Source organism: Vipera ursinii, assembly GCF_947247035.1.
Source record: "Vipera ursinii genome assembly, chromosome: 1".
Taxonomy (NCBI): Eukaryota; Metazoa; Chordata; class Lepidosauria; order Squamata; family Viperidae; genus Vipera; species Vipera ursinii.
The window spans coordinates 178,208,259-178,223,022 of record NC_139512.1 but is presented as its reverse complement, the minus strand read 5'-3'; the positions used below and the strand labels follow the sequence as shown (position 1 = coordinate 178,223,022).

At 37.3% G+C, this 14,764-nt stretch overlaps 1 protein-coding gene across 5 annotated transcripts in view; it reads left to right on the top strand.

Moving 5' to 3' along the window:
- Positions 1 to 13,130, top strand: part of NDUFS1 (NADH:ubiquinone oxidoreductase core subunit S1) — a 42,987-nt gene extending 29,857 nt beyond the window's left edge. For 3 of the 5 annotated variants that reach the window (XM_083348187.1, XM_083348189.1, XM_083348188.1), the window contains exons 11-19: positions 2,438 to 2,583; positions 3,050 to 3,178; positions 4,597 to 4,726; positions 4,832 to 4,992; positions 6,437 to 6,591; positions 9,607 to 9,782; positions 11,961 to 12,095; positions 12,443 to 12,515; positions 12,802 to 13,130. In XM_083348187.1, coding sequence (XP_083204313.1) covers positions 2,438 to 2,583; positions 3,050 to 3,178; positions 4,597 to 4,726; positions 4,832 to 4,992; positions 6,437 to 6,591; positions 9,607 to 9,782; positions 11,961 to 12,095; positions 12,443 to 12,515; positions 12,802 to 12,893 — 1,197 coding nt within the window. In that variant the 3' untranslated portion in view covers positions 12,894 to 13,130. Of the gene's footprint in view, positions 1 to 2,437; positions 2,584 to 3,049; positions 3,179 to 4,596; positions 4,727 to 4,831; positions 4,993 to 6,436; positions 6,592 to 9,606; positions 9,783 to 11,960; positions 12,100 to 12,442; positions 12,516 to 12,801 lie in introns of all 5 variants that reach the window. The other 2 variants (XM_083348190.1, XM_083348191.1) reach the window with 1 other exon arrangement.
- The last annotated feature ends 1,634 nt before the right edge of the window (positions 13,131 to 14,764 follow it).

The window sequence follows — 14,764 nt, the reverse complement described above, 5'->3', positions numbered from 1 at the left end:
TTTGGGATCCCCAAGCCCAATGGCGCAGCCACTTTTTGTGGGCCTTCCAGAAGACCAGCAAGGTTGGGGCCAATCTCACTTTGTTTGGGGGGGGGGACTGATGTTCCAGAAGGTAGGTGCCATGGCAGAGAAAAGGCTCTTTTTCTTGATCCCATCAAGGGAAGCTCGTTGGCCAATGGAACTAGTAACATCTCCTTCCGCTGAAACTATTGGGACTGATAGATGAAACTGAGGAGAGGCAGTCCCTCAAAGAGCCTTGGTGGAGCAGTGGGCTAATGCCTCCTTAAGTAACACCAGCTGCCTGCAATTAGTGCAGGTTCGAGTCCCACCAGGCTCAAGGTTGACTCAGCCTTCCATCCTTCCGAGGTAGGTAAAATGAGGACCCAGATTGTTGGGGGCAATTAAGCTGACTTTGTAATAATGCCGCTGGGGGGGGGAAAGCCCTAATAAGCAGGCATATACATAGAATGAAGGCTACTGCTAAGCACATTGATTTGTGCTTTAGACTGTAAGTCGCCCTGAGTCTTCGGAGAAGGGCGGGATATAAATCGGATTAAAAATAAATAAATAACCTGGCCTGATGCTATGTAGGGCTTTAAAAGTCATTTGTATTATGTCTTGTGGTTAAAAGGGCAATATAAAAGTAGTGTGCATCATAGATGTAAAAATCCCTTTTTTCTCAGATCTCAGAACAAATTTATATTGATCACTGCACAGGTGAAGCTTTGCAACTGTACAGGGAGTGCAGAATTATTAGGCAAATGAGTATTTTGACCACATCATCCTCTTTATGCATGTTGTCTTACTCCAAGCTGTATAGGCTCGAAAGCCTACTACCAATTAAGCATATTAGGTGATGTGCATCTCTGTAATGAGAAGGGGTGTGGTCTAATGACATCAACACCCTGTATCAGGTGTGCATAATTATTAGGCAACTTCCTTTCCTTTGGCAAAATGGGTCAAAAGAAGGACTTGACAGGCTCAGAAAAGTCAAAAATAGTGAGATATCTTGCAGAGGGATGCAGCACTCTTAAAATTGCAAAGCTTCTGAAGCGTGATCATCGAACAATCAAGCGTTTCATTCAAAATAGTCAACAGGGTCGCAAGAAGCGTGTGGAGAAACCAAGGCGCAAAATAACTGCCCACGAACTGAGAAAAGTCAAGCGTGCAGCTGCCAAGATGCCACTTGCCACCAGTTTGGCCATATTTCAGAGCTGCAACATCACTGGAGTGCCCAAAAGCACAAGGTGTGCAATACTCAGAGACATGGCCAAGGTAAGAAAGGCTGAAAGACGACCACCACTGAACAAGACACACAAGCTGAAACGTCAAGACTGGGCCAAGAAATATCTCAAGACTGATTTTTCTAAGGTTTTATGGACTGATGAAATGAGAGTGAGTCTTGATGGGCCAGATGGATGGGCCCGTGGCTGGATTGGTAAAGGGCAGAGAGCTCCAGTCCGACTCAGACGCCAGCAAGGTGGAGGTGGAGTACTGGTTTGGGCTGGTATCATCAAAGATGAGCTTGTGGGGCCTTTTCGGGTTGAGGATGGAGTCAAGCTCAACTCCCAGTCCTACTGCCAGTTTCTGGAAGACACCTTCTTCAAGCAGTGGTACAGGAAGAAGTCTGCATCCTTCAAGAAAAACATGATTTTCATGCAGGACAATGCTCCATCACATGCGTCCAAGTACTCCACAGCGTGGCTGGCAAGAAAGGGTATAAAAGAAGGAAATCTAATGACATGGCCTCCTTGTTCACCTGATCTGAACCCCATTGAGAACCTGTGGTCCATCATCAAATGTGAGATTTACAAGGAGGGAAAACAGTACACCTCTCTGAACAGCGTCTGGGAGGCTGTGGTTGCTGCTGCACGCAATGTTGATGGTGAACAGATCAAAACACTGACAGAATCCATGGATGGCAGGCTTTTGAGTGTCCTTGCAAAGAAAGGTGGCTATATTGGTCACTGATTTGTTTTTGTTATGTTTTTGAATGTCAGAAATGTATATTTGTGAATGTTGAGATGTTATATTGGTTTCACTGGTAAAAATAAATAATTGAAATGGGTATATATTTGTTTTTTGTTAAGTTGCCTAATAATTATGCACAGTAATAGTCACCTGCACACACAGATATCCCCCTAAAATAGCTATAACTAAAAACAAACTAAAAACTACTTCCAAAAATATTCAGCTTTGATATTAATGAGTTTTTTGGGTTCATTGAGAACATGGTTGTTGTTCAATAATAAAATTAATCCTCAAAAATACAACTTGCCTAATAATTCTGCACTCCCTGTATGATACCTCTGTTTTATGAAAATTATTTTCTTTTCCTGAGTTCTTAGGAAAAATAATATCTAAAAAGATTGCTCTTAAAAAAAATAGACATTGGAGACCTAATGATAGTTTTGTGGCCTTTTGTTTCCTGCTGCAGCTTCAGGGGAGTCAAGGTAACGAAGTAGCTGCAATTGCAGGAGGATTAGTGGATGCAGAAGCACTGGTATCGCTCAAAGACTTGCTGAATAGAGTTAACTCTGATAATATATGTACTGAAGAGGTTTTCCCTACTGCAGGAGCTGGGTAAGAGATTATAACTAGACTGATCCCAGTAAAAGAAATGGTAATGGAGTATCTTGAGATAACTTGGCAAGATTAGAAATTTGGACAGAAAATGAAATTCATGCAGGTTCCTCCAGCCCTTATCCTTAAAGGGTTCTAAATGGTCTAAATGGTCATCAAGCATTAAATTAATAGTTCATAATTGGAAGCATATTATAAAAAATGAAAAACTTTTTTTCTAGAAAAAAGTAAACAAGCAGGCTAACTCTGCTCACAGCCTGGAGTTCGATCCTGATGGGGCTCGAGGTTGACTGAGCCTTCCAACCTTCTGTGGTAAAATGAGGACCCACATTGTTGGGGGCAATATGCTGACATTTGTAAACCTCTGTAAAGCACTATGGAGCAGTGTATAAGACTTATTACTATTCCTACTGGAGTGCCATATCGCAATTATATTTGTTATGATTGTTTGTGCATTCTATTATAGAACAGACCTGCGATCTAATTACTTACTTAATACCAAGATTGCAGGAGTAGAAGAGGCAGATTTCCTTCTTCTGGTTGGCACCAATCCACGTTTTGAGGCACCATTATTCAATGCAAGAATTAGAAAAAGGTTTGTTAACATGTAATGAAATTTATTTTCTTTCTGGGGATTAGGAGGTACATTGTAATAGACCAGACATTCTTTTTTAATCATTTTTATCTTGAACATAAACATCATAGAATCAGAGCTGAAAATAATTCTCTAGGTTCTAGACCAACCGCCTGCTTAAGGCCATTAGACCAGTAGAGCATCTAGTATGGAAGCTAATTGTGTTTGCCAGTATGTCAGTAGCTCACATAAGATTCTGACATATAATGGGGGTTTTATCCTTCTTTTATATACTTTAATGCAGCTTTCCCAAACTACCTGCCTTCCAGATGTTTTAGCTTCTAGAAGACTTAACCATGGACTTATAGCCAGATAATTCTAAGACACATCTGGAAGGTGGCTAGAATGAAGGCAGCTGTGCTAATGAACAGTACCTCTTAAGCCTGTAATACTGAAGGGCCTTTTTATAATACAGAAGGATGCAGATAGGCATATTTCAAAGATAAAATGCTATTATCATAATCACCTATTGCAAAATGAATGAACCCCTGTCTGAAAGTCCCATTTGTTTCTGCATGTGCCACTTAGTTTTCCTTTTGGGAGAGGAATAATGCTGAATTATGAAATGTGCTCCCCAAGTCCTTAGGCTGTCTGCTGCTTAGAAGGAATACAGAAACTTCTGTAGATAGAGCCCAGGCAGAAAAGTACAAAAATAAACTCATCCTATGCAGCTTGCCTATATAACCGTGTTTTCCTGAAAATAAGATCCTGTCTTTTTTTTTGCCTCCAAAAGAGCACTAGGTCTTATTTTCGTGGGATGTGTTTTCCACGGTCTCAACTCATGGCGGCGATACCGATAGCCCCCCCAACCCCCACTTCTTCTGAGGCTGCTCGTCACTGCCCATGTGCATTGCCCCTGGCCTCCATTTTGCCATCAGGGGCCTTCAGGAAATGCCTCTGCAACGGAGAATGGAGCTCCAGATTGACGTGCGCATCACCCCCGGGCTCCATTTTGCCATCAGAGGCCTTCAGGAAATGCTTTTGCAGCCAATAACTGAGCTGCAGATTGACACACGTCGATCTGGAGCTCTGTTCTCAGCTGCAGAGTCATTTCCTGAAGGCCTCTGATGGTGAAATGGAGGCCGGGGGCGATGCATGCCTGCGAGTGGTGGCAAGCAGCTGCAGAAGTGGGCCGTGAGGCGAGGCAGGTGTCGGGGCATGGGAGGCCTGGGTGCAACAGTAAGTGGGGTACGTCGGTAGCTCCACTTCCATCACTGCCCTAGCTTGATTTTTAGGCATGTGCCTCACCCCCAAACTAGGGCTTATTTTTGGGATAGGGCTTATATTAGACCCACCCCCAAAAATCAAACTAAAGCTTATTTTGGGGGTAATACAATATTGGAAGACCTTACATATTTTTGTGCTCACTCCTCTTTCAGCTGGCTACATAATGAGCTAAAAGTTGCTCTCGTGGGCAGTCCAGTTGATTTAACCTACACTTATGAGCATCTGGGAGATTCCCCACAGATATTATTAGACATTGCTTCTGAGAACCATTCATTCAGCAAGGTACTTTAAATAATAAACTCTGGTTTTGTCTCTAACTTTTCTTACAAAATTACAATGTCTTAACTATGGAGTGAATTTTCACTCATGTCTCATTATTTATAAAAGGTCCTGAACCAGGCAAAAAAGCCAATGGTGGTGATGGGCAGTGCAGCACTGCAGCGTGATGATGGAGCAGCTATTCATTCAGCCATTTCTACTATTACACAGAATATTAGGGCAAAAAGTGGAATAGATGCTGACTGGAAAATTATGAACATTCTTCATAGGTTTGTCATTTTCTATTTTGATTTCTATCTCTTATACTGGAATCATAAAAAATTCCACCATAAAGTTGTTTATGTACAATTATTTTTATATTGCTTACCCAAGTGGTTTACAGCTCTAAAACAATAAAAATTTCTATAAAAGGAGTTACCAATAAAAACCGTAACAGCTTATATGACCAAGCCAACAGCTCCCTGTTAAAATACTGATAATCTCTTATAGTGCTTTCTTCTCTGAAAGCTCTGTGAAAAGGCATGATGGCAGCTGCTTTCCTAAAAGGTAATAGAACAGTGGCAATTTCAGGGGAACAAGACTGTGATCAGGCTCATCCTGGATATTATTCCCAAAGGTAACAAAGACCCAGCCTTCAGCCTGGAAGCAAACCGACAATCAATGCAATTCCTATAGTCTTAATGTCACTATGATGTATTTTCAGACTTGGAAGATTTTGTAAAGGGAGCCTTTCAATAAAGATAAAACTAGTGTTTCTGGATCTGCTGCTTCTCTGGACAACTACCCTGGAGCCAAATGGCTTCTAAAGAAATAACAGCTCTGTTTAATAGGGTTCTTTTTCAGCCTATTCTGTTTCATCGAGACCAGGGGTGACAAACTGCCGGCCCGTGGGCTGGATGCATCATGGCGAAACGCGCCCACCCCATTGCCGGCAATGGGAAAAAAGTTGCTATATGTTGCGACACGTCACGTGACATTGTGAGTTTGACACCCCTGATCTAGATTCTGAGTCTCTAGGCGCTGGGTCAGGACTTCCTTGTTAACTACAACCATCTGGCTGAATTATAAAATAAAATGTTTAAAAATGAACAGAATATTAAAATTACTGATTTCCCACTGGTTTGAATAAATTTCAGTATTTTGATATTTAGAAAGAGGGTTAGCTCAAATGCCTAATAATACACTTGAATACGTTCAGAATGACATGAACATTTTTTTCAGAATTGAAGATGATTGAACTCTACATGTAAGGATACTTTTTATATTAAAACTTTCTCTCCTTACACTTCTAAATTACATGTTTGGTATGCATTTTGTATATTGAAATCCAGAGTCTAGAAAGTAGATAATGTAATTAGAGTAAGCTTTGTCTTTGTAGCTTTTAGGATATTTCATGGCTATGGATCTGAACAAGTAATCCATACATTTCAAAATTTTTGAGATACAAAAATCTATTTTGAGAGAAGATATACTCAGTTGTAAAGAAAAGACTTAGCTCATTTAGCTGGGTGCTTTTCCAAAATGCTTTTGCCAAAGATAGTAAAGCTAACCAGATATGGGAAGCTTTATTCTTTTTCAGCAATACATGGTTCTACAAAATAGGAAATTGTTCAAAAATATGCACACCTTATAGTCAAGGGTCAAACATTTGGGGTTTATCAAGTCTTTCAAGTCGGAGAACTCTGGCTGAAACAATAATCTCTTCCTCTACAGAGTGGCAAGCCAAGTAGCTGCTCTTGACTTAGGTTACAAACCAGGAGTAGACGCAATTAGGAAGAACCCTCCTAAAGTGCTGTATCTCTTAGGGGCTGATGCAGGTTGTATAACTCGACAAGATTTGCCTAGGAATTGCCTTATCATTTATCAGGGTAAGTAACATCACTGCAGTTCTTTACTTTGCATTTGACTTGGCAATAAACTAAATCTGTGTCTGACCTGCAATCCAAAACTACTATGGATGATAAGACACATACAGATTATTGTTTTGAATGAAACAATGTAAATGTCAAAAGTTCTGTTTTGAAAACTTGTTTCAGTAGCAACATTTTCAGGGTTCTGACTGTTACAAGTATGGTAGTTGGATTTTGATAATTCTGCTTTTTTTTAAAAAAAACAACAGCAATTATACTATGGTAGTACAACAGTAGACATCAGTCATGTCACTTCTGCTTTTGGTTTAAAATTGATGAGTGAGAAAAAGACATCTGCTTGAGGCTGTGAGCCCAGTAAGTTGCTACTGATTTTGATTTTGTTTTATCCCTTGTTTTGTTTAATACCTTGCTATGGGAATTTATAACTCTTGTACAATAATAGCTAGGAAGGACACACTTTTATTATTGTAAATTTCCAGGCCGATATTGCAAAGTGTATGTATGCACTACTGCTATGTAAAGAGATACTGCTGAAGTTGAGTAAATGTATAACACAAAGACCACTAATATAGTGTTGATGTGGGTTGGCTTGTTAGGCTTTGGTGGGATATTGAGCTTCAGTATGAAATGCAAAGATTCTCTGTTTATCTGGACTAATTTGTTGAGATTTGCTATTTATGTGACTACTTTTGCCTGTACTCTTTGTTCCGAGAACGTTTCTGATAAGAGACACTAAACAGATTTTTTTCACTACTGTAGATCCCTGCAGATCTATATCCTTATTGTTTACACTAATTTTATTTTTATTCTAATTTTATTTTAATGTTTTCAAAACTGTTTTCAAGATCATCCATTCAACCCATTTTTTGTAGTATGGGTAGCAATTGATACAAATTGTGGACCCACCTACTCTCATGGCCCTAATATGAAAAACAGGAATGGCATGTGGTCCTGAGCGCTTACTGTGGTCAGAACACTTGTGTTTTAATGTTGCTCCGTTTGTTTCATCCCAATGAAAGCAGGGCGGTTTTGTTCTGAAACAATAAAGTTTAACTTTAGGCCAACTAGCTGCTAAAGGAAACTAAATTATTACTGAAAGTAATCCAGGAACTGTGGACATGTCTATTATAACATTTGTTAGACTATTTCCTTTACCTGAATTGCTAGAGTATTTGCATACAGAAACAACTTGTCATGCCAAAGTGACCAATTCTGGCAAGAAAATAAATTGAAAGGGCTACATATATAACTTTTATTATTATTCTTATAGTAATTTTAAATGTTAGAATTAAAAAGAAAAACTACTATTTAAAATAAAAGGAAAAAACAAAAAGTGCAGAACAGATAAAGAAAAAAAATAATATAATACAGTAGAAGAAACCTATCAAGAAATGACTTCCCCTTTCATCACAATTATAATTTTAGTAACTTATTAAGACATCAGCCAGTTTCTTTGTCCAATGTAGCATCTTTTTCCCTACCATTCTTGTAGCCTGTGATTTTTAAATTCACTTAAAGTTCACTCTCAATTTTGTTGAGTTAAAACTTGTTCCTTTTTCATATCATTTTTGAAACACAGCATATCTATAAAGGCAGACACTCTTAAAATTAACTTCTGAGTCCATTCTTTAAAATATCTTTCAATATGTCCAATGTTAAAATATTTTGCTTCATCTTGTATTAAATCAAGTGAAATCAACCTAGTAAATCAAGTGTTCTTCCCCTTTAATTTTAATTTTTAGCTCCTGGCATGCACAATTGTGTCCAGCATAAATTTGCATTGCAATTGCAAATTTTGTTCATTATGTGGTATATGGAAGAGTGAATTCACTATCTAGAGTGAGCAGGCATTTTTTTTTTCCTCCTGGGATCCAGAGTTTTGTTGCTACCTGGGAAGGAGGGTTAAACAGCCCCTCCCTCTCTTTAACTGGAGGTGTGTATATATATATATATATATATATATATAACATATAATATATATATTTAATATATATACATACATATACATATATATATATATATATATATATATATATATATATATATATATATATATATATATATATATATATATATATATATATTAAAAAAGGAACAGAAAGCAAGCATGCACGACCACTGAGAGGCAGAGTTAAAAAATCAGGAGGAAAAAAGCCCAACTAGAGTCTGCACATCTAAGCAAACCTGCAAACCAAACCAAGTCCACTAATTACATACTTTTTTATTTTGATGTTTTATTGTATAACACCCAGAATCCCTCTTTGAAGGAGATGGGCAGTTCAGAAATTTGAAACATAAATAAAAAAACATACTAAAATTAATTGTAAAGTCTCAATAGAAACTAAAAGCCCCCATACTATATAATATCAACAAATCACGTAGATCTAATCCATAAGCGTGCAGTTTATAGCCAATAGCATATATAAACTGTGGAACAGCTGTGTTAATCTGTGATGGAGAAAAAACGAGTCTGGTACCACCTTTTTGGTTTACAAATGTTTTGAAATGCATCTGTCTCACATATAATCTGCATAGCCAATCTGTACTTCCTTTCCTACTTCCTCACTCCAATTTAATTCCTACATCGGTGTAGCCACTGTAATGCATCTGATGGAGTGAACTGAAGCTGACAAAAGCTTAAGCCTTCATAAAATTGGTTAGTTGAAAAGCTGCTCTCCAAAGCTTATCTGGATAAATAGTATACTGTGTAGCATGAATTTAGAATAAATAGAGCTGTTGGAAATCTATGAAGCTGGAGATTTGTTGCATGAATTATTTGGATTCATTTGTATGTGGATGCATAATGTACATTTAATATTAAGTAATAATTAAATATTAAATACTTCTATTTCAAAAGTGGTGTCTGAAAGGAACCACTCAAACTTTGTAATACTTGTACTAACAGAGAGGTTGTAGCTAAATAAATAAGTGGGTTGCAAAATGACAAAGCCCAATATAAAGTTCAGTCAGAAATAAAAAAAGTAACCCCACTGGTACTGCAATCCTTTTCAGGTCACCATGGTGATACTGGAGCTTCTATGGCTGACGTAATTCTTCCAGGAGCAGCTTATACAGAAAAGACTGCAACCTATGTAAATACCGAAGGCAGAGCTCAGCAAACCAGAGTAGCAGTGACACCACCTGGCATGGCAAGAGAGGACTGGAAAATTATTAGGGCACTCTCTGAGGTACTGTAAATGCCCTAATCACTGAATATTTCCCAAGAGATTGAATTAATACTTGACAAAATGAGTTGGTTGTATTTAGAAGTTGAAATCATGAACTTTCTAATTTAGCCAGTCTTTGAAAAGTAATTGATGACAAATTTCACAGAAAGATCATAGTAATATAAATCATATGTCTGTAGTGACTGTATTTTCTGGAACTGAGGGATTTGAATGTAAAAATTGTTAATTCGTATTTAAAAGCTTGTGGAGATTGGACAATAAAATGTGCATTTTGACAAAGGATTCTATAGAAAAATGGTGGGTATAGTCTATGTGTTTTTGCTTTACTATATTGAGTTAAAATTGTTTCATGCTGAATAGATACTATTATATTTTTAGGCCAAATATTCTAAAAAATATTTTTGTGACACTACCAATAGCAAAGATAGCAAGTTTGCTTTTTTACAAAGTGAAAACAAAAGTTTAGAAATGACTGTAAATTTATTAAAAAGGAAAAACTGAAATATCACATTGGCATAAGTATTCAGACCCTTTGCAACAACACTTGAAATTTAGCCCAGGTCCTCTTATTTCTCTTGATTGTTGCTTACATGTTTCTACACCTTGATTGGAGTCAACCTGTGGTAAATTAAATTGATTGGACATGATTTGGAAAGGTACACCTCTCTATAGAAGGCCTCACATCTGACAATGCAGATAGCAGCAGAACAAAAGCCACGAGGTCAAAGGAACTGCTTGTAGAGCTTCGAGGCAGGATTTGTGCAATGCACAAATCTGATGAAGGCTGCAATAAAAGTTTTGCTGCACTGAAGGTTCCTAAGAACACAGTGACCTCTCTAATTCTCAAATGGAAGACGTTTGGCATAACTAGGACTCTTCTAAGAGCTGGTTGCCTGATCAAACTGAGCAATTGGGGGAGAAGGGTCTTAGTAAGAGAAGTGACCAAGAACCCAATGGTTACTCTGACTGATCTCCAGATATCTAGTGTGGAGATGGGACACAGTTCCAGAAGGACAATAGTACTGCAGCCCTTCACCAATCTGGGCTTTATGGTAGAGTGGCTAGACGTAAGCCTCTCCTCAGTGCAAAGCATGTGAAAGCCCGCTTAGAGTATGCAAAAAAAAAAGCACCTGAAGGATTCTCACACCGAGGAAAAAGACACTCTGGTCTGATGAAACCAAGATGGAGCTGTTTGGCCTCAATTCTAAACATTATGTCTAGAGGAAACCAGGCACTGCTCATCACCTGACCAATATCATCTCAACAGTGAGGCATGGTAGTGGCAGCATCATGCTGTGAGGGTGGTTTTTTAGCAGCAGGGACTGGGAGTCTGATCAGGGTTGAGGGAAAGCTAAATTGGACTAGATGACCTCCAAGGTCCCTTATTGTTATTGTTATTATTAAATGGAGCAAGGTACAGGGATATCCTCAATGAAAACCTAAGCCACAGCACTCAGGACCTCAGACTGGGCCAAAGGTTCATTTTCTAACATGACAATGATCGTAAGCATGCAGCCAAGACAACACAGGAGTGGCTTAGGGACAACTCTGTGAATGTTCTAGAGTAGCCAGCTTGACTTGAACCCTATTGAACATCTCTGGAGGGACCTAAAATGTCTGTCCACTGACGGTCAACATCCAAACTAGCCTGAGAGGATTTGCAAGGAAAAATGGCAGAAAACCCCCCATCCAGGTGTCCAAAGCTTGTCATGTCATGCCCGAAAAGACACGAGGCTGTAATTGTTGCTAAAGGTGCTTCAACAAAGTACTAAGTGAAGGGTCTGAATACTTATGCCAATGTGATATTTCAGTTTTTTTTCTTTTTAATAAATTTATAGACATTTCTAAAATTTTGTTTTCACTTTCTCATTATGGTGTACTAAGTTTAGTTTAGTTTAATTCCATTTATATCCCGCCCTTCTCCGAAGACTCAGGGCGGCTTATAAGCTTAGCAGTAGCCTTCATTCTATGTGTAGATTAATGAGAAAAAATGAATTTCAACAACTGTAGAATCAGTGTGCAGCATAACAAAATTGACAAAAATGAAGGGAGTATGAATACTTTCTGAATGCACTATATATAATTTTGGGGATGTATGGTGCAAATATAGATCTCAACAAAAAGAAATATATCCACATTGGATCTTGAGTTTCTTTCTTTTTTCTCTTTGTCTTTTAGCTGACTGGTGTGACTCTCCCTTATGACAATCTTGATCAAGTGAGGAGGAGATTAGAAGAAGTATCTCCTAATTTGGTTCGATATGATGATGTAGAAGAAGCCAACTATTTTATTCAAGCAAATGAATTGTCCAAGTTATGTTCCATTATACCATTTGGATATAAAAACTTAAAGATAGTTACTTTTCATATAAACTATTATAAAATTGTCATTGATCTTTCTGCCATAAGCTTGTATAAAAAGTGTCCTAGTACAATAACATATTAGGTTTAGAAGGCTTGTAATATATTACATAAGTACTCTTTCCAGCACTTTCTCCTGGGGTTTCCTTACAGCTGTTTTTTAAAAAATACTTTTTTTTGTCTATCTTATGAAACATTCCAGTATATAATGAATTCTTTGGGGTTTTATGTGATCCAGCATACAGATATCTTGTGTGATGGAAATTTGCTAATATTTGCCATTCTTTATTTAAATTATAGGTAGTGAATCAGAAACTTCTTTCTGATCCTCTTGTTCCTCCTCAGCTTACAGTTAAAGACTTTTATATGACAGGTAACAATTGTCTTCCTTCATGTATGCAGATTTCCTATATAATTAAGTAGCAAACAAAGTGTGTTTTGTTTATACTTGAAATATTTGACTACTAAAAACATTAGTTGTTCATTGATCATAGTGACTGAGTTCACATATTCTACTAAGCCATATAGCATGTTTTACAAGCTTTAGTGGCTGGATTTTATACAGCATACTAATTCAAAACCAAATTATTTCAGTCAATACATAACCTATCCACCAAGTCAGACTTTTAGAATGATAACACAGATGTTTATCTTTGCAGATCCAATAAGTAGAGCTTCGCAGACAATGGCTAAATGTGTGAAAGCAGTTACAGAGGGCGCCAAAGCAACTGAAGAACCCTCCATCTGCTAAAGAATGAAATCCAGCATCCATCAGGCACTATTATGATCGACTAATATTTTTAAATTAGCAACTGTTTTGTGGTCTCTTTTTGTTCCTATTTTCTTTATGGAACAAGTGAAAGTTATTACAACCAATTCTCTAGCATGTATTGGATAATTTTGTTTAGCACCATTTATCATACATAAGATATTATGTATACTGAATGTGTACAAATAGAGTGTAAAATTAAAAGTATTGTATAACCAAGACTATTGAAAAGCAGTGTGACTCTTCAGTAACCAACATTTATTTTATTCACACACACACACACATATACCATACATCTCTCTCTCTCTCTCTCTCTCTCCCTCTCTCTCTCTCTGCAAGTAGAGAGCAAATTTTCAACAGTGAAATTCAAGATAAAAACCATCTTACATTTCAGTGTATTCTATATTTGTAGTTAAATTGTTGGCTTGTGACTGTGACATTCAACATACTTGAGATTATTTTATAATTCATATAACTTTTATTCAAAGAAATACATTTTGTCTCAATCCTGTTGATTTTAGGAGAGGTGCTTCAAGTCACTCTCAACTAGCCTGGACTAATCCCTGCAGTATTCTTGGCATCAATTTTAGAAGAACTTTGCCAGTGCTTTCTTCCTAGGGCTGAGAGAGTGTGACTGTTCTAAGATCACCCAGCTGGCTTTGTGCTTAAGGCAAGACTAGAATAGAACTCAGCCTTCTGGCTTCTAGGTTGATGCCTTCATCAATACAACAAACTAGCTCTCTCCTTTAAATGGATTCATCTTGAATTCTAACTGCAGTGAATGGTGATATAATTACTGTACTTAGATCCTTCCAGAAACCCAAACCAGAATGGTATGATTATGTAATATATGGATTTTGAAGCAAACAATTCTCCAGAGCTTAAAAATTAGCATCTGTCTACAGTTTCTGAAAGCAACCACCTTTTTCCAGGAGAACATTTCAGTCTTCTGCCTTTGCTTTAGGCTCCTAGGAAAAGATGAATTTGGTTTAGGCAACTGCAGACAGACGTTGTGTGTTCCTGTGAGCTCAGAATAATCACGTTCAAAATCCTGCAACAGTAGTTTAAACAGTTTTTAAAGCAAATGTAAGAGCATGCAAGAACAAAAAAGCTATCTGTCTAAATATTCCTACCCAACTTTCACAGTTATGGCATTGTTTTCAACATTATTCTGAAGTAATTTATAATACACAAAAATAACTTGCACAGAATAACTTGCTTACCACATACAATCAGAAGTGGTAATTTACAGATTATTTTATATTTAAGAAACATTTGCTAATTAAAAATGTACCAAATGTTCTGTTGCTTTGTAAATTTTAATTTATATCATCTTTTTATGCTACTCAAAGCAAAAAGGTTACAATCAATAGAACTGATTTCTGAAATCTTATTACAGATTTTGGAAGACTTTCAGTTCTCTGAAGCTGTTGGGAAGGAGATTAAAACTCTCACTGATAACTTTGTTTAGAATACATTAATAGAATATTCTTACTCCGTCACTATTACTCAACCTAATCCCTTGTGTTTAACCTTGGATTAAGTTTATTCAATAAGCTACAGCATAGCTAGCTTTCTATACCAGTACAAGCTTTTTGCTATGAACTCTTGATTACACTCATCATTCTTGTGATCTAAAAAAATACAAAAGGGCTTACACTGAAATCAATAGACTTATGTTCGACTGGTCCCAGGAAGACCCTATTTCAGATCTGCATTTGTTTATACAGCTCTGGGAGATTTGTCCTTTATTTAGAGGGTTTAAAAACTTCAGTGAATTTTGAAAAAGACTTCCAAAGCGGGAAACAACCCAAAACAACGTATACTATAAAGGTTCAAACTAATAATATCTT